We start from the raw sequence: 27766 nt of genomic DNA on the forward strand, positions 1-27766 counted from the left end.
CGGATGCTGCCTGAATTGCTGTGCTCTTCCAGCACCACTGATCCAGATCCTTGCATAATGAGCCTGTCCATGCAGCCACAGCCAATAAGAATTCAACAGTTACAGCCAGTCAAGTGGTTGACCTGGAAGTTACACCAATAGAGACTTGATGGACAGGTGAGCTGGTTACAGGTTCATAACGAATTGATATGTAAATAATGGGAAAATGTGGACATATTTATTTCCAGGGAAAGGTAAACACTTAGACACAGGATGAACACCTAGAAGGAGATGTGGTATAATGTAGCAGCTGTCAGTAGGATAGAAAGACTGACTCTATAGTAGTCATGTGGAGATCTCTTCTTGTTTTGTGTATAATGTACTGCATATAGTTCAATAAATAGTTCTGGTTAGTAATATCTTTAACCACACTTACAACATTTGAACAGAGAAGGGAGGTTAGAGATGGCATTGTATAAGGATGAAGGGGGTTGGGTTTTTTTTCTTGGAGGAGAGGAGTGATGTTAGATGTTAACAAGAGGGACCGTACCTGAGGGAGATAATTGTTAACATTATCCGATAACATGAGCCAGAAAGGGAAGGTGAGTGGTCAGCAGTTTAGTGGGAGTGAGATTATGGATGGGTCAGTTCAGAGACAGTATGAGGAGAGTTAGGAGAAAAACTAGAAAAAAGTGCAAGTTGACACCGAGGGTGGGGGGAGACTTGGAGGAAGTTTGGACTGGTGGGATAGAATTTGCAAGGCATCTGCTTTAAATGGCCTCAACCTTAGTGACAAAAACATTGATGGAAGTGAGATTGGGGAAGGTAGGAGATAGGGTTTAAGAAGAGAGTTTGCAAAAAAAAGTAAACAAAATGTGAGTTACCTTTGCATTCCAGATTAATCCTGAACCAGTGAGCAACGTTTAGCAGTCAAGAGCAAGACCCAATGGTGAATGGTTGAACCAGTCATCTGCCAGATTCATTCTTGTTTGTGTTCCTTTGGCAATTCATTGGGGTCAATAAGCATGGGATGGAAATGATGAGATCAAATATCTTCACAATTACTGTTAATTAATTTACTATGTAACGATGTCAGTGGTATGGGTGCTCTCACATTGACAGCTGCAACTCATGTGAAGCAGCAATACCATAGATTGGGCTGTCAGTTGGAATCATGCAAAATGATAGAGGATTATGTGGAGTGACTCCATGTGAGGATTTTAAAATGTTTGGTCTCAGAAGTTTTAACATTTTCCTCTTATATCATTGATTTCATTGAAATGAAAAGTGAAAAAATGGCAAGCATGTTACATGTGTCCTCTCTTATCCTGGTGCCATGACTGAACAATACTTCCACATTGCACTCAGGATCTGGGCAACACTTGATGCAATACGTCATGTCCATCACCTCATTGCAGCTCTCCTCTGCATCGGCATTCGTGCAACTTTCCCTGCAACCACGGGCTACAGTAGTTTCATTTCCTAAGATAGTCATCCATATCTGCAAAACATTAGAAGTGCACTTCAATTAATAAAACAAAGAGTTTTTCTTTTCGTATTTAGAATCATTTTAATTGGATCTCCATGGAGCCCCAGCATCACAGATGCCGTTGATTAGCCAATTTGATTCAATCCATGTGATATCAAGAAACGTCTGGAGGCACTGTATACTGCAAAGGCTATAGACTCTGACAACATTCTGGCAATATTATTGAAGATGTGTGCTCCAGAACTTGCTGCTCCCTGAAGTGTTCTAATACAGTCACAACACTGGTATCTACCCAACAATGTGGAAAATTGCTCAGGTATGTCCCATAAACAAACAATGACAAATTTAACCCAACCAATTACAATCCCATTAGTCTAGTGTTGATCATTCATAAAGCAATAGAGGATCACATCAACAGTGTGATCAAGCAGCACTTGCTTAGCAATAACCTGCCCAGTGACACTCAGTTAAGGTCTCGCCAGGGTCACTTAGCCCCAGACTTCATGACAGCCTTTGGCCAGACATGAACAAAATATCTGAATTCATGAGGTGAGATGAAATGAGAGTGACTGCTGTTGACGTTTGAATGAGTGGCATCAGGAGCCTTAGACAGATTTAAGTCACTTAGAACCTGGGGGAAAACTCAACTGGTTGGAGTCACACCTGGACAAAGGAAGATGTTTATGCTTGTTGAAGGTCAGTCATCTAAACTCCACGACATCTTTGCAGAAATTCCTCAGGGAAGTGCCATAGGCCCAAATAATTTCAACTGCTTCATTAAGGACCTTCCCCCCATTATAAGGTCAGAAGTGGGAAATGCGCAATGAACAGTGAACAATGTTCAGCACCAATACTAAAACATTTGTGTCCACATGCAGCAAGACCTGCACAATATCTAACAATGGCTGACAAGTGGTATGTAACATTTATGGCATTACCATCACTGAATTCCTTACTATAAACACCCTGTGAATTACTATTGACCAGAAACTGAACTGAACTAGTTTTAAAAACTGTGGCTACAAGAACAGTTCAGAGGTTCAGAATTCTGCAGCGAATAACTCACCTGACTTCCCAAAACCATCCACAAGGCACAAGTCAGGAAAATGATGGAATACTCACCACTTGCCTGCATATGTGTAGCTCCAAAAGCATGTAAGAAGCTTGACACCATGCAGAACAAATAGCCCACGTGTTTACACCACATTGACAAACAATCACTCCTTCCAATATCACCAATCACTAGCAACAGTGTGTATCATCTACAAGATAATGCAGAAATTCATCACGGCTTCTTAAACAATTCATTCCAAACCCATGACCAATACCACTAGAAAGAGATGGATATCCCACCTGGTGCAAGTTCTTCTTTAAGCCACTCGAGGGACATAGGGATAATTGGTTATATCGAGTTCAGTTGCAGGTCTTATTGGATGTTGGCGGAACAGGTCTGATGGGCTCTATGGCTTATTCCTCTTTAAATAATCCTATAGACTTTGTTAGGGTGAAGGAGGTAAGGATCCAAAAGCTCAGGATCTGGCGTACTTCAAGAATAATTAAACATAAGCTGAACAGTTACACAGCAGCCAAAGGAAGTGAAAAAAAAACTTCCAATTTTGAATGACCTTTGAACATGTTGTGGTGTTTAATTACTTTTGACCTCAGCACTGGAAGCTGTTGAGTACAATTTCTAATTAGTCCATGCTAAGATTTAGGTTTTGTTTGCTTACTTTTTCTATAAGTTAATCTTCAGTGAGCAGATAAACTTAAATTTAATCTTTCAGGGATGAGCAACCCAAATCATCTCAAGGAGTTAGTTATTTCCGTCCTTCATCCCAGTAGGTTTTCTAACAACAACATGAGATTGTGAATTTACCGTAGTGAGCAAACATTTGCATAATTACCATACTACACAATGCATAGGAGTTCTGCCATGCTACTACTAAAATTAATGTGCTAATGAAGTATTATGGAGTAGATTATTGGTGTGAAAATTAGAGCTATACTAATCACACCCTCTTGAGTTCTGTTGAGACTGGTTTGCAACAACAGGTCTAAGACATCAGACTTTATTACACAGAAGATAGATACTTAAGTACTATACTGGCATTTGGGGTAAAGACAGGGGGATTATAACCATAGACATACCCAGCAACCAGCATTGGGATCTTCACATTTTTCTGTTGTGTAGTTGGCAAGTTGATACTCAGTACAATCCTCAGTGTCATTGCATGCGTAGCAGGAGGTTGCAGTCCTGAGCACAGAGGTTGTAGTTCCCTGCAAATTGTGGAGAAAATTGAGTTTCTTTGTGATATCATCAGTTTGACATTTGCTCCTTGTCATGTTTCAGCTTGAACATTTGACAAATCGGGAATTACATCAGTATTTGAAAATAAAGAATGTTAGCTAACACAGGCAGAAGTTGCTGGAAATGCTCAGTGGGTCTGGCAGCATCTGTGAAGAGAAATCAGAGGTAACACTGCAGATCTGGTAACCGTCAGAACTGATGATAGCTCGGAAACTGTGGGTGTATATGCAGAAGATAGGGTGGGGGAGAGGGTCAGGAGTAAATGATAGGTGAGGACAGAGCCCAAAGAGAGAGAAGAACAATTGGACAGACAAAGGAGTGGATACCGATCTTGCTAGGAGGATGAATGGCTGTTAATGGACACTGTTAGTAACTGTCAATAGGTATTGTTTAATGGCACATTATGTGGTAACAAGGCCTGGTGTGTGGAGTAGAGTAGGACATGGGAGAGTTCAATTCCTAAAATTATTGAACTCAGTATTGAGTTTGGAGGGCTGCAGTGTCCCAGAGCAGAGAATGAGGTGTTGTTCTTCCAGCTTGCACTGAGCTTCACTGGAACACTGCAGCAAGTCTGAGACAGAGATGTTAGCCAGGAAATAGGGTGGTGTGTTAAAGTGGCAGGTAACTGGAAACTCAAGGTCTCTTTTACAGGCAGGATGTAGAAGTCCTGCGAAGCAGTCACCCAGTCTATGCTTTGTTTCCCCAATGTAGTGGAGACCACATTGTTAGCAGTGAATGCAGTAGACTAGATTGTGAGAAGTGCAGGTAAAGTGCTGCTTCACCTGGAAGGTATAGAGTCATAGAGACTCTTCGAACCACCTCGACCATGCCAACCAGATATCCTAATCTAATCTAGTCCCATTTACCAGCACTTGGTCCACATCCCTCTAAACCCTTCCTATTCATATACCCATCCTGATGCCTTTTTAATGCTGTAATTGTACCAGCCTCCACCATTTCCTCTGGCAGCTCATTCCATACATGCACCACCCTCGGATGAAAAAGTTGCCCCTTAGGTCCGTTCTAAATCTTGCCCCCCCCTCACTCTAAACCTATGCCCTCTAGATCTGGATTCCCCCACCCAGGGAAAACTTGTTTATTTATCCTATCCATGCCCCTCATGATTTTATAGACCTCTACAAGGTCAGCCCTCAACCTCCGACGATCCAGGACAAACAGCCCCAACCTATTCAGCCTCTCCCTGTAGCTCAAACCCTCCAACTCTGGGCAGCATCCTTGTAAATCTTTTCTGAACCCTTTCAAGTATCACAACATCCTTCCTATAGGAAGGAGACCAGAATTGCATGCAATATTCCAAAAGTAGCCTAACCAACGTCCTGTACAGCCGCAACATGACTTCCCAACTCCCGTACTCAATGCTGTGACCAATAAAGGAAAGCAAACCAAACGCCTATCTACCTGCAAGTCTACTTTCAAGGAACTATGAACTTGCACTCCAAGGTCTCTTGTTCAGCAACACTCCCCAGGACCTTACCATTAAATGTATATGTCCTGCTCTGGTTTGCTTTTTCAAAATGCAGCACCTCGCATTTATTTAAACTCCTGCCACTCCATTGGCCCATCTGATCAAGATCCCATTGTACTCTGAGGTAACCTTCTTCATTTATATAAATGATGAAAAGCAGTGGACCCAGCACCGATTCTTGAGGCACACCACTGGTCACAGGCCTCCAGTCTGAAAGGTAACCCTCCACCACCACCCTCTGTCTTCTACCTTCGAGCCAGTTCTGTATCTAAATGGCTAGTTCTCCCTGTATTCCATGAGATCTAACCTTGCTAATCAGTCTCCCATGAGGAACCTTGTCGAACACCTTACTGAAGTCCATATAGATCACATCCACAGCTCTTCCCTGATTAATCCTCTTTGTTACTTCTTCAAAAAAACTCATTTTTTTTTAGACATGATTTCCCATGCACAAAGCTGACTGTCCCTAATCAGTCTTTGCCTTTTCAAATACATGTAAATCATGTCCTGCAGGATTCCCTCCAACAACTTGCCCACCACCGTTGTCAGGCACAGCGGTCCATAGTTCCCTGGCTTTTCCTTACCACCTGTTTTAAATAGTGGTACCACGTTAGCCAACCTTCAGTCGTCCAGCACCTCACCTGTGACTATTGTTGATACAAATATCTTAGCAAGGGGCCCAGCAATCACTTCCCTAGCTTCCCACAGAAGTCCAGGGTACACTTGATCAGGTCCTGGGGATTTATCTACCTTTATGCAATTCAAGACACCTAGCACCTCCTCCTCTGTAATATGGATGTTTTTCAAGATGCCACCATCTATTTCTCCACATTCTATATCTTCCATGTCTTCATTCACAGCAAACACTGATGCAAAATACTCATTTAGTATCTTCCCCATCTCCTGCGGGTCCGCACATAGGCTGCCTTGCTGATCTTTTTAGGTCCTTGGATACTGAGGAGGAAGGAGGTAAATGGACAGGTGTTACACTTTGGCAGTTGCAGGGAAAGGTGGTGTGGTGCTGTAGGGGTGTGTTGGGAGTGAAGGGAGAGTGGACCATGGTGTCCTGGAGGGAATGGTCTCTGCGGAAGATGAACAAGGGAGGGGAGGGGAATATATGTCTGGTGGTGGCATCCCACTGGAGGTGGCTGAAATGGTGGTTGATAATCTTCTGGATGCTGGTGGGATGGTAGGTAAGGACAAGGGGAACCCTATCGCTGTTGCAGGAGGGAAGAGAGGGGTTGAAAGCAGAAGTGCGCGAGATGGGTCAGACCTATTTGAGGGCCCTGTTGACAACAGTGCTGGGGAATCCTCTGTTGATGAAGGAGGTGGATATTTTGGAGGTTGTCTTGTCAAAGTTAGCCTCATTGGAATATATGCAATGGGAACAGAGGAACTGGGAGAATTCAATGGAGTCTTTACAGGACTCTTTCCGGGTCTGATACATCTTGCGCACTTCTGCCCTCATCGCCTCTCTTCCCTCTGGCAACAGCGATAGGGTTCCCCTTGTCCTTACCTATCACCCGACCAGCATTCACATTCTGAAGTTTATCAGCTGCCATTTCATCCACCTCCAGCGACATTCCACCACTAGACACATATTCTCCTCCCCTCCCTTGTTTGCCTTCCGCAGGGCCTATTCCCTCCAGGACATCCTGGTCCACTCTTCCTTCACTCCCAAAACTTCCCAACAGCCTCATGGCACCTTTACTGGCAACTGCCAAAGGTGTAATGCCTGCCTATATACCTCCTTCTCCCTCAGAATCCAAGGACCCAAACATATCTTCCAGGTGAAACAACACTTTACCTGCACTTCTCACAATCTAGTCCACTGCATTTGCTGTTCACAATGTGGTCTCCTCTACATTGGTGAAACAAAGCTTAGACTGGCTGACCGCTTTACAGGACATCTATGTTTTGCCCACAAAAAAATCCCTGAACTTCCAGTTGCCTGCCATTTTAACACCCCACCCTGTTCTCTGGCCAACATCTCTGTTTAGGCTTGCTGCAATGTTCCAGCAAAGCTCAGTCCAAGCTGGAAGAACAACACCTCATTTTCCACTTGGGGACCCTGCAGCCCTACGTACTCTAAACCGAGTTCAATAATTTTAGGAATTGAACTGTCCCATGTCCTAGCCCCCTACTCCACACACCAGGCCTTGTTAACACATAATTTGCCATTACACTACACCCATTGTTAGCCACTAACAGTATAGGTAAAAACAATGACTGCAGATGCTGGAAACCAGATTCTGGATCAGTGGTGCTGGAAGAGCACAGCAATTCAGGCAGCATCCGAAAAGCTTCGAAATCGACGTTTCGGGCAAAAGCCCTTCATCAGGAATAAAGGCAGAGAGCCTGAAGCGTGGAGAGATAAGCTAGAGGAGGGTGGGGGTGGGGATAGAGTAGCATAGAGTACAATAGGTAAGCAAACGTGGCTGTGGTAGCGGGTTTGTTTCAGGTCATGGTTGAAGAGCTTCAGGGCAGAGGAGATGACCTGGGATTTGCAGTGGGAGAGAGACACCCTGAGATTCTTGTAGAGAGAGGAGGAAAACTTCTTCAGTGGAGTCTAATTGAACAAATAATTAGCAAATTATTCTTTAAATTAGTATAATACAATTTGACTTTCATTATCCATCCAGCAGCTGAAGAAATTTGGCTAGTCACTATGGGTCCACAAAGTTTAGTTTTATTCTATTCATTCATAGGATATGGGCATTGCTGGATGGCCAGCATTTCTTGTCGTTAGTTGCCCTAGAGAAGATGATGGCAAGCTGCCTTCTTGAACTGTTGCATTCCACATGCTGTGGGTTGACCCACAATGTTGTAAGGGAGGGAATCTCAGGATTTTGACACAGCTCTCTCTTCCTCCTCTGATATCCTTGGCTGATGACGGGAATCTAGTCATGGCCACAAGAAGCCTGCCAGACGTTCCCCGGGGTGTGGCGAAAATATGGCAAATATTGCATACAGCTTTGCAGGGGGAAGGAGTCCATGCATGCCATGGGCTGTGCTCTGTTCCAGGTGTTTGACCGCATAGCTTTCTCCAAAGCATTCTGACCTGCATTCCATCGCTCTAGCCATGGGCTCAGTACAGCAGTGACTGGGAAGAGAGAGGGATGCTGAGGCACTGGACCATCTCCAGCTGAGGTATTTGCTCCTTAGGAAGGCAGGGAAGTGCTTTTGTGCACCTAGATGTTGGAGCAGTCCTCTCAGGCCACCCCAGAATGAGCAGCGACTCCGCATCACCTGTATTAATGACCATTACTGCTCTTACGAGCAATGTTGAGGGCATGACTCTGCAGCACCTTAAGACTGCATGCCTCCAGAGGATGCTTGGAGGATTGTCACAGTCATCCAAGAGAGAATAACAGTAATCTGATTACCCCACCTCAGCTGTTAATGTCAGGATAGTTCCTTTATGTGGCAGAAGGAAAAGGAAACTTTTAAAATTCTGAACAAACGTGACTTTGATGATTTTACCACATTGTTTGCCCTTATAACATACACATGACATATTTTGTTTACTGCGACCATTTTGATTAATTGTGATTAGGTGCGGCCTGTCACAATACCAGGTGATATGGCCATGTCAGTTCCATATTTCTCAGTAAATTGGTTAGGGAGGACATAGGGAGACAGACAGTAATTCTGACTGTGATGTGTTGCATTCTTGCACACTCTATTGAATGTTTATATGAACTGGTACACCTGTGATAATCATTCTGTGGAGCAAAGATCTAAATGCGAGCACAACTGCTCCCCATCCATCCGTTCTGGAGCATGTTGGCTGATTTGCACCTCCGCAACAGTAAATGAGACAGCTGCAGTTGCATTCAAAGCAATTGAGAACACTGTCATTGGCACATTGGTAGTGTCCATATCTCTAAGCCAGAAAACCCCTGTTCAAATCCCATCTGCTCCAGAGGTTTGTATTAACATCTCAGAACAGGTTGATTTAGAAAATATCTTCAAAGCAATTCAACAATGGTAGATTGGGCAAAGAAGGCATGTAACATGGAGACTTGAATGCTTCAAAGGTATTCTCATTCAAACGCTTGTCTGAGTCAAGTTCTGTTCACCATATTATTCTAGGTGGTAGAGGAAGCTGACTTAGTTTAATGTGGGTGGATAGCAGGGCTAGTTGTACACCCCAGGAAGGTGATGGAGCAATGATTGTGCAGATGCTTTATCTTTCTGAAAACCTTGAGTGGATCAGGTTGGCCCTAGCATTTTTACCTATCCATGATGAATGGCTTATACCAGAAACATCAATTCTCCTGTTCCTCGGATGCTGTCTGACTTGCTGTGCTTTTCCAGCACCACACTCTCGACTCTGATCTCCAGCATCTGCAGTCCTCACTTTCTCCTGGCATTCATGTAAAGCCCATTTGTTTTCATGATGACCTCCTCGTTCTTTATGATGGGTCCACTGCAGACATAAGCTTGATTACAATACTCCAGAAATGCATCACTCTGGAGATGCCATATTGGTGACAAAGCTGTGTATGCAGGACATGGCCCTTGTCACTCAAGATCCATCCAGCGATCTGGGTTGGGGCTTCAAAAGCTGTGGGATCAATGAGTTGTGCAAGATGCTCGTGTTATGACAAGTCCTTGGGAAATGAGCACAGACCTAATCTTTTCCAAGGGCACACCAGTTGTACATCAATGGAGTGAAATCCTTTATGATTACAGATGCAGCTCAGTGTTCCCAGAGAGCTTTTATAGCAACATGAGTACATTGGATGATTCATAAACTTAAGAAAACCTAGCGATGACACTGAATTTGCAGGCTGCTGTTTTCATTCAGGGTGCTTACTTATTTCATCATGCAGATGAGATTATCATTCAGCTATATGCACCTTTGTGTGGCAGTCAGTTGGATGTCATTTGAAACTACCACTTGTGTAGAAATTGAGGGCTGCTTTAATCTTGGGGTCAATAGCATAGGGTTCTCACCAAATTCACATGGCCTTTTCTAGGGAATCTTCTAGTTGGCCAGTTGTGCACAACATGAACGCCACCCAAAGTGACCATCCTCCCAGTTTGATCTATCATACTTATAACCAGGTGTGTGGTTTCAGTGAGCCATGAAAAATGGTGTGTGTTACATGCAAAACCCAATCCTGTGCCTTCTATCATCACCCTGTTGCATCACTTACATCTTTGACTCAACAAGTGTTACCATTCCTTTCCCCACTGTTAGTCTTGAACCTCCCCTCACCAATCTGGATTGTAATATGATTTTCCTCCACAAGCCATTGCTGACCCTGAACACTTCTGTTATTTGCCTCCAATTTTCTGTTTGCTCCTGTGACTCAGCCCATGAGACTACCCAACAACTGAGCTTAGTTCTGGTCCTGGCCCCATTCTCAGTACTACTTTTAAAAAGAAGTCATTCAACCTAAAGTAACTGAGAATGTAATTTCTGAGCAAATGACTGTCTGGGTGGCTTGTCTGCCTTATCCTCAGCTTTGAGAAAGACCATGGTATGTCACCTGTTGGCTGTCAAGGAAGCTTTAAAGAGAAGGACTTCACCAGGAGAAACATATTACAAACTAAATTGTAATCTGTAGTCTCCTTTAATCCTACAGGCAGTGAGCATGATGTAAGAAAAGGGCAGTCTGGGTGACATGCATATTTTTATTTTCTTCTTTCAAGTATACACAGGGACAATGGTTAAAAGTCAATTTCACCCCTTGTCTGTGGTTGCAGGTTGGTGAAGATGTCAGCTCTGAGGGTCAAAGCTGAGAAAATCACCAGTCATCCTTGCACTGCAAGGAAAAAGAAAGGAACACTATCTCTACTTGAAGCCAGGAAGCAAATGAAACTGCATTCAAAAGGGAATGGCATGAATGTCTTTCAGCTGGCCTGCAAAGCCAAGTATTTCAAAATCAGTTGCTAACCTCCAACATCTGTGCTATTTAGAGTCATAGAAATGTACAGCATGGAAACAGACCCTTCAATCCAACCCGTCCATGCCGACCAGATATCCCAACCCAATCTAGTCCCACCTGCCAGCACCCGGCCCATATCCCTCCAAACTCTTCCTATTTATATACCCATCCAAATGCCTCTTAAAATGTTGCAATTGTACTAGCCTCCACCACATCCTCGGCAGCTCATTCCATACACGTACCACCCTCTGCGTGAAAAAGTTGCCCCTTAGGTCTCTTTTATATCTTTCCCCTCTCACCCCAAACCTCTGCTCTCTAGTTCTGGACTCCCCAACAACAGGTAAAAGATTTTGTCTATTTATCCTATCCATGCCCCTCATAAATTTTGTAAACCTCTATAAGGTCACCCCTCAGCCTCCGACGCTCCAGGGAAAACAGCACCAGCCTGTTCAGCCTCTCCCTATAGCTCAGATCCTTCAACCCTGGCAACATCCTTGTAAATCTTTTCTGAACCGATTCAAGTTTCACAACATCTTTCCAATAGGAAGAGACCAGAATTGCATGCAATATTCCAACAGTGGCCTAACCAATGTCCTGTACAGCCGCAATATGACCTCCCAATTCCTGTACTCAATACTGTGACCGATAAAGGAAAGCATACCAAACGCCTTCTTCACTATCCTATCTACCTGCGACTCTACTTTCAAGGAGCTATGAACCTGCACGCCAAGGTCTCTTTGTTCAGCAACACTCCCTAGGACCTTACCATTAAGTGTATAAGTCCTGCTAAGATTTGCTTTCCTAAAATGCAGCACCTCGCAATTATCTGAATTAAACTCCATCTGCCACTTCTCAGCCCATTGGCCCATCTGGTCCAGATCCTGTTGTAATCTGAGGTAACCCTCTTCGCCATCCACTACACTTCCAATTTTGGTGTCATCTGCAAACTTACTAACTGTACCTCTTATGCTCACATCCAAATCATTTATGTAAATGACAAAAAGTAGAGGGCCCAGAACTGATCCTTGTGGCACTCCACTGGTCACAGGCCTCCAGTCTGAAAAACAACCCTCCACCACCACCCTCTGTCTTCTACCTTTTGTATCATCTAATGTAACGGATGCAGCATCCCATCATTTTTTCATGAAACTCAGAGACTGATCCATATGTCTTCAACTTTTTTCTTTTTTGAAAATATCTCTCTTCTATTCTATGTATATCTGTTTTCTTCCTTATTTTTCTTATGTTGAGTAACTAATTAAGTCACTCTTTGATTAGCACACGAAAGCCCTGTAAATTGGCTCCTTTTAAAGGTATAAATTCATTTTGTTTGGGGAACAGGCATCCACAAGGAAAAAGTGAGGACTGCAGATGCTGGGGATCAGAGTGAAGATTGTGATGCTGGAAAAGCACAGCAGGTCAGGCAGCATCCAAGGAGCAGGAGAATTGATGTTTCGGGTATAAGCCCTTCATCAGAAATGAGGCTTGTGGACCATGTAGGCCATAAATGGGAGGGGATGTGGGGCTGGTGGGGGGGGGGGGGTGGGAGGGAGAGAGAGAGAGAGAAAGAAAGAAAGAGAGAGAGAAGGAAGCTTGGAATGTGATAAGTAGATGAAGGTGCAGGTGGAAGTGATAGGTTGGAGGGGAGGGTGGAGCGAACAGGTGGGAAGGAAGGACGGAAGATGGACAGGTAGGATCGGTCAAGGGGGCAATGGCGAGTTGGAGGCTTGGGAGTGGGATAAGGTTGGAGGGGAGGAAATGAGGAAACTGGTGATATCCACATTGATCCTGTGTGGTTGCAGGGTCCCGAGGCGGAAGATGAGGCATTCTTCCTCCAGGCTTTGGGTAAGGTTATGGCGATGGAGGAGGCACAAGAGCTGCATGTCCTTGGTGGAGTGGGAGGGCGAGTTAAAGTGTTCAGCCACAGGGCGGTGGGGTTGGTTGGTGCGGGTGTCCCAGAGATGTTCTCTGAAACTGTTCACAAGTTGGCGTCCTGTCTCCCTGATGTAGAGGCGACCACATCGGGTGCAACAGATACAGTTGGTAACTTGCGTGGAAGTACAGGTAAATGTCTGTCAAAAAAGGATCCATAAGGAAAGGCTCCTTTAAAAATTAACGTTGTTGTGACCAATTGAGGGAGTGGTTGAATAAAACAGGGAGCCTGTTCATCCCTCCTCACCAGAAGTTGACAATTTGGGCATCCTATCTGGAATCTTATTAAGATGGGGGTCCTCGTCTTGGGACTGATCATATTAATACCAGGCCACTAAGAGCTAAATGATCGAAATGCTTTTGTTGGAAATGATAGAAATTAAAGGTATAGGAAGCACAGTATGTTAGCTTTTGCACCCTTGGATTTTAAGTGCACTGTGTGAATGCAGCCACCTGTTACAAATGTTTTAGCTGCAGTCATCCAGCTGATTCATGAATGACTCTCAGGTTTTTGACATCAATTTCCCAACCATTATTCATTAACGGGTTCTCTTGGTGTCCCAACCAATTTTAATCCATGAAACAGTATCACTGAAACCAATTATCTGGTCACTCATCTCCCTGCTGCTTGGAAAACGGTTCTGTATTCAAATTGAATGTTGTACTTCTCCATGTTACAACTGTGACTGGCTGCACTTCAAAAAGTGGCTAGGGACATCCTAAGGTGGTGCATATTTTTCTTTCAGATACTTGTCAGTAAGTTTATCTTTTCCTCATTAAATTATAATGATACATTTAAAGGTAAAATAATTAAACACGCTTCATATATTTTTACTTCACATACGAAAACTTGGCCTTGAATAAAAAGAGAGAGATACTGAAGCATTCTTACTGTAAATCTATAATCTGTAGGTTTGAGATCAATATCTGTGCCAGGTGCTGAAGAGAGAATGCACAAATCATTATTACATCTGTCTTTGTCGAAAAATGCACACAATCACAAATTATCAGTCAAAATGCAATTTAAGCAAGAATTGTCGGAATAGAAACATTCAGCCTCTTGTGTTATTCAATTAAGTCATGACTAATCTATATTTCATATTGTTTGTTTCACATTTCCTTAATACTCTTATCAAATAAATCATCTTAAAAGTTTCAATCAATCAATCTAACATCCACAGAGTTTTGGGTTGGGGGTGGGGCAGTTTACAATTTCACTGTCAATAAGCCCACAAGACATAGGAGTGGAAGTAAGGCCATTCGGCCCATCGAGTCCATTTCATCATTAATGTGCTTTCTATATTCACTCCTCAATGACCTAGTTCTGATTTTAAAGTTTAAACTCTCTTGTACTGGATTTCCCACTAAAAAAACTAGTTTTTCCCTACTTGCCCCTTTAATTCCTTTATTGTTTTAATCACTCAATTAAATCTATCTTTGCCTAAATTCTTGCTGTTGACTTTTTTTTGGATCTAAACATTGAACTCCACTTTACACAGTGTTACCACTCACCTAATTTGTCTACATTCATTTTAACATTCTGGTCCCTTTTACACTGCAAACTATACCTTTCACTTCATGCATCTGCAAACTAGTGTACACAAATAAATCTGCATAATGAAAGTGCAGAATGCTAACTTCAGGGTTTTATTTTGGAATGTTGTTTTATTGCTATTGCAAATATAAAATTATTTGGGGACACTTATTTCAGTGGGTTTAACGGAGCTCTCTATTGTAAGTAATTTTACTTTGAGATTTTAAAGGTTTGCTATTGAATCTCTGCTTGGGTTCAGCAGCCAGTTATGTGAATCACTCCAATCCCTTGCATGTCAGCATGGTTTCATCGGGGGAGGTCATGCCTGACAAATCTAGAATTCTTTGAGGAAGTAACGAGCAGGTTAGACCAAGGAGAGTCAATGGATGTTATCTACCTGGACTTCAAAAAGGCCTTTGACAAGGTGCTGCACAAGAGGCTACAGAATAAGACAAGGGTCCATGATGTCAGAGGCAAGGTGCTAGCATGGTTAGAAGCTTGGCTGTCTGGCAGAAAGCAGAGAGTGGGGATAAAAGGGTCCTTCTCAGGATGGCAGTTGGTGACAAGTGGTGTTCCGCAGGGCTCAGTGTTGGGACCACAACTTTTCACTTTATACATTAACAATCGGGTATTCTGGCTAAGTTTGCAGATTACACAAAGATAGGTTGAGAGACAAGTAGCATTGAGGAGGTGGGGAGGCTGCAGAAGGATTTGGACAGTTTAGGAAAGAAGTGACAGATGGAGTACAAATGTGGGAAAGTGTGACGTCATGCACTTTGGTAGGAAGAACAGAGGGATGGGGTATTTTCTAAATGGGGAGAAAATTCAGAAGTCTGAAGTGCAAAGAGACTTGGGAATTTCTGGTCCAGGATTCTCTCAAGGTAAATTTGCAGGTAGAGTCAGTAGTTAGGAAGGCAAAGACAATGATGGCATTTATTTTGAGAGGACTTGAATATAAAAGCAGGGATGTCTTTCCGAGGCTGTATATGGTCTGGTGAGATCACATTTGGAGTATTGTGCGCAGTTTTACAAAGAACATTACAGTGCAGTACAAGCCCTTAGATTCTCTATAGCACTGACCTGTGGAACCAATCTGAAGCCCATCTAGTTTTAGGTCCCATATCTCAGGAAGGATGTACTGCACCTGGAGTGTGTTCAGAGGAGATTCACAAGAATGGTCCCAGGAATAAAAAGCTTAACATAATGTTTGAGGACTCGGAGTTTAGAAAGATGAGGTTTAGAATACTGAATGGCCTGGACAGAGTAAATGTTGGGAAGATGTTTCCATTGCTAGGTGAGACAAGGACCCAAGGGTATAGCCTTTGAATAAAGGGAAGACCTTTTAGAACCGAGATAAAGAGGAAGGTTTTCAGCCAGAGAGTGGTCAATCTGTGGGATTCATTGCCACAGAAGGCTGTGGAGTCCAGGCCATTGTTTAAGACTGAGATAGATAGGTTCTTGAGTATCAAGGGAATCAAGGGTTATGGGGAGAAAGTGGGAGAATGGGGTTGAGAAATTTATCAGTCATGATTGAATGGCAGAGCAGACTCGATGGGTTGAATGGCCTAATTTTCTGCTCCAATGTTTTATGTGCTGAAGCAGCTTTGAGAGATAGGGAAGGGTAGAGAGCCATTAGAAAATTAAACATGGTGGTGAGAATTTTAAATTGAAGGCCTGGGGATTCAGGAGCCAGTCGTGGAGTGATGGATGAACAAGGTTTGATGTGGGACCAATATGCGAGCATTGGAATTTCTACTTCTATTTATATGTATATATTTCTATTTATTTACCATTTTCTATATTTCTAATTGCACATTTGAGAGTTTCAACAGCAAGTGAGCTGATGAAGAGATGGACGTAGAAATGTTTTGGAGATGCACTTTTTGATGTAAAATTTATATAGTTAGATGTTCAGCTCGGGATTTTGTGGGATGCTAAGGTGGAGACAGTCTGATTCATTCTAAGAGTGTAACCAGTAAGTGGATGACAAGTTGGCAAGAGTAGAGAGTTTGTGGTGGGGGAATTTGGGGTAGTTCCTAGAGTGGGGGAGGCAAATCAGGACTGAGTGCAAGAAATGAGTGCTGGGGTGCAGTGAAATAAATCAGGCCCAGATCAGAAGAAGGGGCAGCTGAAGTGGGGCAAGGGAGTGTACAGGTCTGCAGGAGAGAAAGAACTGATGTGTCTAGAGTAGTGGAAGTGGGGGTGGCAAGTCCCTGGAGGAAATGGGTAAGCAGATTAGATCCAGAGGAGTGGGGTACGGGGACATTGGGTCTGAAATAGGAAAAGTCAGGAGCAGGGAAATGAGGTAGGAAGGTGACCTGTGGAGGCGCATGGTGTCCAGAGCAGAGGAAGGGGACAGTGGGTCCAGAACACACTCTGGGGGATGTTAGTGGTTCGTAGGGAGGTGTAGTTAGGAGTCTGTCCAATAAGATGGTCTGTATTGAATGATTACTCAGGAGTTAAATCATGTATTTGATAATCTAGCTTCTCCTGAATAATTATTTTTAATTTCATTGGAACCCTCCAAATTCTCTCATTTAAACAGACACTTTTGGAGCATTCCAGACGAAGGAGAATTGCCCAGGGGAATCTTCAATTTCCTGGCTGTTTATTCAGAGTATGCAATAATGGGGATTTCCCATGGTCCTCATCCACAATTCCTCTTCACACTGGCCATCGGAAAATCCAGGCCAGTGGTCACAATCATGGGTGATGTGATTTCATTACACCTGAGTGATGTGCTTTTAGATGTTTTTTAGTGTTAAAGCAACTGTGTGTTTGTAAGTTACTGTTGTAAGATGCGTAGAGGGTCAGGCTCAACCAATGAGTTTGGAATCCCCTCCAAACTGGACTTTATGAAATATGCTGGGGAAAGGAAAATCAAACCTTAGGGACATAAATACCATAAATAACAGCCAAGCCTAAACAATAAGCAGGCTACATTTTGTGTGTGTGTGTGTGTTGGGTGTTTGGTGGGGGAGGTGGGTTGTGGTGTCAGGTGGTGATGATATTAAAAGGACTTGAATTCTGGACATTATCACAATAATGACAGGAGATAATCATTGAAATGGAGGAAGCCATTGTCATAACAAGATGGCTTCAGAATTCACTCCTGTCACAGAAAGAGAGAAAATTTTACATGGAAATCAGCTTTGCCTCTGGAGACACCTCAACTTGGTTGGATCTATTATTTTCAGTTGTAAAAATAACATCAACACTGAGTTGGACAATCTGAAACAGACTCAAAGGATCAAAGAAGATTCCAAGTACTGACCATTGAGCAGAATGACCTCAGGAAATATGTTTTTGATGTTTCAAGAAGTGTCATTGTAAAAGAGACAAGTGAAGGGGCTAACACTGCCATGGAAACAAAGGTCAGGGTCGGTTAGCCTGACTCAGGCCTACAATTATTGCAGGACAGACCAGCCATGTTTATTGATTGTAACTGTTACAGCTAAATCATGATCCCTGAGTGAACAACAGCCACAAAAGAGGATCTGAAATGGTCAAACTGGCTCAAGGATTTATAATTCTCACCAGAACAATCAACTGCATGGAGGATTATAAATTATCAACCGAGAGTTTAAAGTATAGGAGTGTAACAAAGAAATGCATGGAGCTTGGGTCCAAATTGAGCAAGATTTGAGTAAGAACATGAGGTTTTGCACATGCTTTCCTGGTAGAGATTTATTTTGAATAAATCATTGGTCATTGTGTCTGTTTTGGGTTGCAATCGATGTTAAATCGTGGAAGGATTTAAATTGGACAAAACAATCAAGATAGTGTCATTCAGATCAGCTTAGAGCTTTTGTATCAGGGAATCAGGTGGTTTATTTCAATAACAACGAAGCCTGTGTCTGTGCCATTTTGTTCTTTATAAAAATCCTAAACTGCAAGAGCTATATTATAAAAAGGAATTGGGAATGAAAGTGTAGTTGAAGTTCAGAACTAGTTTGATGCCTGGTATATGGGCCACAAGTTCTGAGGACTGGCAGAACATATCAGACAGCATATCTTTGTTCAGCTGTTTATTACAAGCATGGCACTGACCATATATAACCAGGTCACACTTGCAAAACTCTAGTGTGCAGTATAAAATGTGAGACTGCAATTGGGCAACATTTGACAGTTAATCCTGAGTGTGTGAAGAATTACACTGGACCTTGGTGTAGGGTTGAGTTGATACTTTGGTGCATTTATGTGTACAGGAAGTTATACATATTAATACATATGGCATATTATTTGCAGTCAGAAAGAACATGTATATGATATGCATCTATTTCAAATCAACAAAATAGCTGGCAGCCATTTTCCGATTCATTTGTCAAATGATGTCTTGACCTATCAGAATCAGAATTATGAGGTTTAAAATTTAAACAACACCAGGCAGTTAACTGTCATTTATTATTAAATAGTGTGGTCTCCATAGCAACACCTCTACCAATCAGAATCCACATTTCATCTCGTATTAATGTTGGCTATCCCCTTAATTTGATATTTCTTGAGAGTTGACTTGGTGAGTGCAAGATGAGAAGTTTTCATAAAATTATCTTTCTTCAGCAATACTTAAGTTGTAGATGTACACTTGCTCGCTGAACTGAAAGGTTCATTTCCAGGCGTTTCATTACCTTACTAGGTAACATTTTCAGTGGACTTTATGCAAAGCAATGCTGAATCTTCCTGCTTTCTATTTGTATTTTGAGTTTCTTTGGGTTAGTGATGTCATTTCCTTTGGTAATGTTATTTCCTGTGGTGAAGTCACTTCCTGTTCCTTTTCTCATGGGGTCTAACTCGACGTGTTTGTTGATAGAGTTCTGGTTGGAATGCCATGCTTCTAGGAATTCTCGTGCATGTCTTTGTTTGGCTTGTCCTAGGATGGATGTATTGTCCCAGTCGAAGTGGTGTCCTTCCTCATCCGTATGTGAGACCATTAAAGACACTAAGATAGAAGAGGATGAAATAATGGTCTCCTTTGATGTAACATCCCTTTTTACATCAATCAACATTAACCTGGCCAAGGAAACACTGACTACACTATTAGAAGACCCAAAGACACAGACACCAAACACCACTAACTTCATCAACAAGGAGAATATCACCAATCTAGTGGACCTATGCCTTAACACCCACTTGACCTTCGACAACAAAACTTACAGACAAACCAATGGAACACACATGGGATCTCTGATATCAGGGTTCTTAGCAGAGGCAGTAATGCAAAGACTTGAGCAAACAGTTCTGCCAACCATCCAACCCAAACTCTGGGTCCGCTATGTGGATGACACCTTTGTTATCACTAAACGAAACAAGTTAGAGGAAACCTTCAAGACCATTACTAATACCCTTACTGGCATAAAATTCACTAAAGAGGAGGAAAACAACAACAAGCTGCCATTCCTAGATGTCACAGTGGACCGAACAACCAATGGTGAACTTCAAACCAGCGTCTACAGAAAAACAACACATACAGACCAGATATTGAACTACAGAAATAATCATCCCAACACCCACAAATGAAGCTGCATCAGAACATTATTTCAATGAGCCAACACACACTGTAGCACAAAGGAACTACGCAGAGCAGAGGAAAATCACCTATACCATGTGTTCAAAAAGAATGGGTACCCAATGAACACGGTCCACTAATTTCTCAGTAACAAACCCAAACAAGCAGACAAAACATATCCAGAAACCCTATCCACTCTCCCCTACATCAAAGGCATCTTGGAAATGACTGCCAGACTACTCAGACCCGTTGGCATCATGGTAGCCCCCAAACCCACCAACACACTAAAACAGCAGCTAATGAATTTGAAAGACCCTATACAGACAATGAGCAAAACTAATGTCATTTACCAAATACCCTGCAAGGACTGTAACAAACAATACATTGGATAAACAGGCAGAAAACTAGCCACCAGGATACATGAACACCAACTAGCCACAAAAAGACATGACCCTCTCTCACTAGTATCCTTACATACGAATGAGGAAGGACACCACGTCAACTGGGACAATACATCCATCCCAGGACAAGCCAAACAAAGACATGTACAAGAATTCCTAGAAGCTTGGCTTTTCTTCTATGTTCTATATTATGGGCATTTAAGCGGGCATTGGATGGGCATATGGAGGATAGTGGGCTAGTGTAGGTTAGGTGGGCTTGGATCGGCGCAACATCGAGGGCCGAAGGGCCTGTACTGCGCTGTATTCTTCTATGTTCTATGTTCTTGGCATTCCAACCAGAACTCTATCAACAAACCAATCTACCACACCCTGAGAAAAGAAACAGGAAGTGACTTCACCACAGGAAATAACATCACCAAAGGAAATAACATCACCAAACCAAAGAAACCCAAACATATAAATAGAAAGCAGGAAGTTTCAGCATTGCTTTGCATAAAGTCTACTGAAGATGTTACCTAGTAAGGTAATGAAATGTCTAAAAATGAACCTTTCAGCTCAGCGAGCAAATCTACATCCAAAACCTCAACCTGAGTTACATATCTTCTCAAAACTCGCTAACACTTAAGTTGTGTCCATCAAATGACTGAAGAGCTTTGGTTAAAGTATGAGATATATACTGATTACATGCACTGATACACTCATTTAGTAGGAAATGTAGCTTACAGTTTTGGGCACCGCAGAATCCTAAAAATGTAAAAAAAAACATAGTTATGATCAAACATATGCCAATTCGCAAATGTGTTAGCAAATTTTATTCAAAATTGTACCAAATGTGTACTGGCACCGTAGGGTTGTTCTTTGAACACTTTCCGCTGGTTATCAAATTGAATAGAAACTATAGCACTTGGCAGCAGCTTTGCTGCACTTGGTATGGCTCACAACTTACCAATCTTACATCCTAACTACAGCTGGCACATTTCAAACAAACATGGGCCCTTCACATGCAGCTGCTTGTGATACAGGCTCCTCATGATGGTAGCAAATATGGAAAAAGAAACTTGTCAATTGTGAACAAGAACAGTGTTAGTGCTGATACACTGAAGGAGCAACTATTTTTCCTTTGATTTAATGGAGAGAGAAAGAGGAAAGCTACATTCATACATTATCCTTCTCCGGAGGATCTAAAAGGATCTTTGAGGAATTAATTCCCAGGCATTACTCAGTAGTTTGTCTTATTGTCAAGAGTGGCCCATTTAAGACAGTGATTAGACAAATTCTTTTCTCTAAGAGCATTAAGAATTTTTGGAACTCTGTCCCTGAAAAGATGGTGGGAGCAGTGAACTTGAAAATGTTGAAGGCAGAGGTAGTTAAATTCTTGTTAAGCAAGGGATTGAAAGGTTATCAAGTTAGGTGGGAATGTGGATTTGAGGTTACAATCATGGTCTTATTTAATGGCAAGCAGGCTGGAAGGCTTGAATGACCTACTCCTGTTCATGGGTTCATGAAAGAAAGGGTTGAGGGCTGACCTAATATTAGTATTTCAAAATATTTTTAACCTTATAAGAGTTAAGACATGGGAGCACATGTGGGCAATTCTGCCGATTGACTAAATGAAACAGACTCAAGGAGTTGAATGGTCTATTCCAGTTTCCAAAGAAAATGCCAGGACTGAGGAAGAGAAGGTTAAGGGAGCCCAGACTTCCAGGTAGGTCTAGTGCATTGGTGGAGACTAAGCTGTCAGCCCGTGATGAAGGGAATGTGGGGTGGGGGTGGGGGATGGATTTGAGAGTTTGGGGCCAGGATTACAGTGAGGTATGGACACTGGGGGTTGCCTCCATGAGGTCCTGTTATCCTTGCCAAACAGCAGCCCGGGCTGTAAAGTCTGCAAAGCTAGCCATCTGGTCTGAGTTTCTTGCTGCTGTTGTAAAAAGAGGCACAATGTGGCACTTAAGAATGCAGTCGATAAGTGTGGCGCTGGCAAAGCAGCATCCAAGGAGCAAGAGAGTTGACGTTTCAGGCATAAGCCCTTCATAAGGATTCCTGATGAAGGACTTACACGTGAAACGTTGACGCTCCTACTCCTCAGATGCTGCGTGAACTGCTGTGCTTTTCCAGTGCCACACTTTTCGAGTTTGATCTCCAGCATCTGCAGTCCACACTTTTCACTTAAGAATGCAGTAAATCAAAGAGCTTCCTCTATCTGGTAAAATGGGAGACAGGTGAGGCATTGGTTAGGTCCAGTGGAAAGTTCACAGACTGCATTTTGTAATCTCACCCCACCTTCAAACATTTATATTGGTGGAGGTCGGGGTAGATTGCGAAAAATGAAGCCTTATGGTTCAAGTCAAGTGAGATTCCAGTTCTGAAGAACAGTTTCGACTGAAAACTTTGTGTTCTTTCTCTGTAAGTGCTGCAAAGCCTACGGAGTGTTTCCAGAACATTGTTTTCATTTCAGATTTCCAGCATCAGCAGTATTTGCTTTGGAAACTGGAATAGACTATTCAACTCCTTGAGTCTGTTTCATTTAGTCAATTGGCAAAATTGCCTACTTCTGCTCCCATATCTTAACTCTTACAAGGTTAAAAAAAAAATCACACAACATCAGGTTATAGTCCAATAGGTTTATTTGGAAGTATAAGCTTTCGGAATGCTGCTCCTTCATCAGGTAGCTAGTGGGACAGATCATAGGACTCAGAATTTATAGTAAAAAGTGTCATACAACCAATTTGATGCATTAAACAAACCTAGATTGCTGTTCAGTCTTTAATCACTTAGAATGGGTCACAGGTTTCAATTCATTAATATGTAAATCCCAGAACTTCTTTCAAGTCCCAAGATAACTTAAGGTTTCATTAAAAAAAAAGTGACATTTCAGCTCGGACAATACATTAAAAGGTTACAGTCTGTCTGTATTCCAACCTTGAGTCAGACCAGTTCTATTTCCAAAGTAGGAATTTACAAAATGTCACATGGACTGACTGCCTACAGATTGTGTGCTTTTTGAGCAAAATAGAATGTATCTGCAAATGCAAATTCACCCCATAGACTTGTATGTGTGAGCGTGTGAGAGAGAGAGAGCGTGCACGAGTGTGATGGATATATGTCTGGGAGACAGTGTGCATGTGTGTGTCTGACAGAGAGCGTGTGTATGAGAGAGGGACTGCATGAATGTGATCATGTGTAAGAGTGTATGTGTACAGTATAGTGGGGTTACTAGTAATGTGACATGAACCTAAGGTCCCGGTTGAGGTCATCCTCATGGGTTCTGAACTTGGCTATCGGCCTTTGCTCGGCCACTCTGCGTTGTTGCGTAATATTAATGAATCAAAACCTGCAATCCATTCTAAGTGATTAAAGACTTATCAGCAATCTAGGTTTGGTCAATATATCGCATCAGTTGTATGACACTTTGATCTTTTACGATAAATTTTGTGTCCTATGATCCTGCCACACTAACTACCTGACGTAGGAGCAGCTCACCAAAAGCTTGTACTTTCAAATAAACCTGTTGGACTATAACCTGGTGTTGTGTGATTTTTTAAAACTTTGTCTACCCCAGTCCAACACCAAAACCTCCACATCTTAACTCTTATAGTTAGATTAATTCCACTTACTCAGTTTAACTCCATAATCTTTTGGTACCCAAGACCCTCACCTAACAAAGAACCTATTGGTCTCAGCCTTGAAATTTCAATTAACTCTGCACCTGTAGCCCATTGGCAGAGTTCCAGGTTCCAATACCCTTTGTGTGAAATTGTTGATTTTGTAGCTATTTTTTCTCAAGAAAACAGGCACACACTAAAATTCAACAGTGTTCAGTATTCCGGATTGTTTTACTATAACTTACCAGAAAGGGTAATTTCAAGTGCCAAAAACAAAGCGACTGGGTTCTGCTGGAAGGAAATTTTCTTAAACATTTTCAACAACCTGAAATTCAAACAAAAAGCCTGATAAAATTACAAAAGTCAGAAAGATTGGGGAGAAAGTACAGCATAAAAATCATTACTACCAGTATTGAAGGCCATCTTTATGAAAGACTGCTTAGCAAGTGTTTTGCATTTGTTTTAAACAATCACATGTAAATTGATCCTAATGGCCCCTCCTTGTGATACCTCATGACACTTTATTATAGTAATAAGTTAAAAGTTCTCAATAATGTCAGCGCTGGAAGTAGCAGACTGGGGCCAAACTTCTTCCCCACTCCCAAACCACCTACTCGTGCTGACAATTATTGACATTAGACACTATAATTGATGTGGCTCTGTAAAATCCATGTGAAACCTGGTTGACTTATTGGCTAAAATAAACAGCATTACAGAAGGTTTTGTCCAGCAGTTTTTGAATTGGTAGCAATGATGACAGTATTTAGTTTTTACAAGAATCACGATCAATTAAATTTATTTTATAGATCCACATCATTTTGACAGCATTATTTCTTTTGCCCTAATCTCCAGATACTTACCACAAGTGCCCAGTTGCTTCCCTCACTGTGCTTCCCTTCATCAGCTGTTGAGAAATAGTTCAGGGAAAAGGTTGCCTTTACAATTGATGCAGCAATGTTTGGGTATCCATGACAACTGCTAGTAAATAAGAGAACTGGACTGGAGTTTGAATTATTGTGAGGGAGAACTTTAATGCAGGAAACAGCCATATTCTAGCTGTGGAAAAAGGGAGTCCTGGTATTTTGATAGAAAGTATTTTTGGATAAAGTAAATTTTAATTTTTGGAATATCACTATTTTCAGGCACAGCTGTTATAGTGAAGAGATATGATGCTGCTCACCTCATATTTACAAATGTATAAATATTTAACAGAGCTTGAGAGAAATAAAATTCACAAGAAACAAATGTTGGAGGCATTATATTTATTAAAGATCATTAAGTTCAAAATAATGACTGGAACATTTTGAAACCGTGGTGAGTAATAGAAATGTAAACATTGCAGAGGGAGAGAAAGCATATAACAATTTAGTTAAGTTACAAACACAGATATTCTTCTTATTAATAAAATTTCTGAGGCTACCTTCCTACCTGAATGACACTTCTCATCTTCTGTATAAACATTATCTTTGTCAAAACATTTTTTCCTCTCACCCTCATATTTACATCTTTGCGTACCCATTGTTATTCTCTAACAGTACAGTTTGCTTTAACAGGAGGACCAATGTGAGAGGGCAATCCTCTTTGGCTTCTGCTAAATTTTAACTAGAACTGTTGAGTTAGGATTGAGACTTAAACAGTCATCTCAATCAAATACATCTCAAAAGGGTCAAGGCAATGCAGTCATTGAAGTCAATGAGAATGAAAACTGATACTGATATAGAATGGGCTGCTGATTTAGAATCACTCATTTTACACCATTACACAGTCTAAATTATGCCTATTGAGTGCAAATGTCTGGAAAATCTTTGCACAACATTGAAAATTGAAGGAGATAAAAATTCAACTTATAAATTGCAAACATCAGAGTTAAAAATAATTTAATACAATACTCAATTTAGCTGTTACTGTATTAAGTTACATACTCTTCTTAAACTTATTACTTTATTAATGCCACAATTACTGCCCTGAACTTTTTTATTCTATCTAATGCTAAATCAGCTATTCTCGTAGTTCCCTCCTCCACAGTATTGAAATCTAAAATAATTGCACAGTCTAATCATTCTTTCCCAGCAACTCAGAACTATGGAATTCCTCACCGTCCTCAGTCTTTGGTCTTGCTACAGTCCAGAGGGGTTTCAATGTTCTATCCTGCCATTTCATGGTGATGAGTTCCTGATTTATTTCATCCCTTTAATTATTGGTCCTTGGCAGTGACATAACACTAGTGAGGCACCCACACAAACTACAGTGACCATTTGTTTCCATGACAATGTACCAACAATTTTGCTTGCCAAAGACAATCCTCACAGTGAAACAAACTTTCACAGCCCTATCAGCTGAAATATTCAAGACTCATCTACAGATTATTTCCATATCAAGGTTATTATTATCAGGATGACTATATGTTACAACAGGTCACTGGGCAAGGGTCCCCAACTGGTTATGCCCCAAGGTGAGGAGAGTTGGTCACAACAAGGTTAACTTTCCCTTCCCTTGTGTACAATATTACCATCGCAAGGGCTGAATTTTCCCAGCTTTAAAATCTGTTGTTGCTCTTTCAATGTTGCACTTTGAATCATAACAACACGTTAGATTGCAATGCTGCAGCCAGGCTGCGCTGCATGAAGGGATGGTCACAAATCTCTCTTCAGTCCAATTAATTCAAATCCTACAAAGCACCCCAATTGCTATGATCTCAGTGGCTTTTATTACTGGACAAGTCAGATCACAGACTGAAATCTGGCTTGATAGACTTCTTTGTAATGTAATGAGGTGGTCTTTTACTGAAACACAAGCACAGAATCCTGCAGAGTTGGTTTTACCAACAAAACAGAAGTTTATTATGCAAATGATGAAATAGATTAAGCTATTGACAATTTGAAAGATTTAGAAACACTCAGTAAAAATATAATATTCAATCTATCACAATAGCATCTATTTACAATACTCAAATACCCAAGAGAATTTCCTCTGTGGGAGGCAGAGGGTTGGTGGCAAAATCAGTCATTCTAAATTGACCCACAGCCATGGAAAGTGGGCCTGACAGAAAATTGGCAAAATGAAATTATACAGCTGCCAGCAGCTTTGAGTGGCAGAGAACTGTAGAAACCAAAGTCAAAGAGCTCACAAAGTTTCATGGGAGAACTAGTTACAACCAGCTCGAATGTTGTGTATTGGGGAAGATTTGACAGGTCCTGGCACAACCCCTTTGGATGCTTTGCACCCAGCTCTTTTCCTTTTAATTCAGGAAGATTACGGGTGAAGAAGGATAAGAACACACTTGGACATCACCCCCTCACCGAAGACTCGACCTGGCCCATCAGTGGAGCTTGACCACCTGGGAGAGAGAGAGAAGGATTTGGGCAAAGTGCTGGCAAATGGGACTAGATTAGGTTAATCTGGTTGGCATGGATGAGTTAGACCGAAGGGTCTGTTTCCGTCTGTGCCTCTCTAAAACTATGACTAAGATCAGCCCTCACCTGTCACACCCACCTTCGTGGAAGAGAGACAGCCCTTTGACAGCGAGGAGATTCCAATAGCCCGGCTCAAACACGTGGATCATTTTGGGTAATGTCCTTTCTCAGATGGATGGAGTTAGATAAACAGTAAATATTGTTGGAATTTGGGAA

At 41.9% G+C, this 27766-nt stretch overlaps 1 protein-coding gene across 1 annotated transcript; it reads right to left on the reverse strand.

The window, feature by feature from the left end:
• On the reverse strand, window positions 1-27699 carry LOC148146620 (uncharacterized). Its single transcript, XM_087998071.1, has 6 exons — window positions 27617-27699; window positions 24383-24462; window positions 21259-21279; window positions 13987-14033; window positions 3617-3745; window positions 1-1480 (listed from the first exon to the last, which is right to left on the reverse strand). The coding sequence occupies exons 1-6, from the start codon at window positions 27697-27699 to the stop codon at window positions 1238-1240; spliced, it is 603 nt and encodes a 200-aa protein (XP_087854197.1). The 3' UTR covers window positions 1-1237.
• Window positions 27700-27766: the final 67 nt, after the last annotated feature.

The sequence above is a fragment of the Chiloscyllium plagiosum genome, unplaced genomic scaffold (genome assembly GCF_037043375.1).
Source record: "Chiloscyllium plagiosum isolate Xiang-an unplaced genomic scaffold, Cpla_swu_hap1 HiC_scaffold_20, whole genome shotgun sequence".
NCBI lineage: Eukaryota > Metazoa > Chordata > Chondrichthyes > Orectolobiformes > Hemiscylliidae > Chiloscyllium > Chiloscyllium plagiosum.

Coding starts and splice junctions, on each gene's coding strand:
- LOC148146620 (XM_087998071.1), bottom strand. CDS start 27,699: ATGATCCACGTGTTTGAGCCGGGCTATTGGAATCTCCTCGCTGTCAAA. Junction 24,463..27,616: donor CACGAAGGTGGGTGTGACAG/GTGAGGGCTGAT, acceptor TTTGAATTTCAG/GTTGTTGAAAATGTTTAAGA. Junction 14,034..21,258: donor ATTCTGCGGTGCCCAAAACT/GTAAGCTACATT, acceptor TTCTCTCTTCAG/CACCTGGCACAGATATTGAT.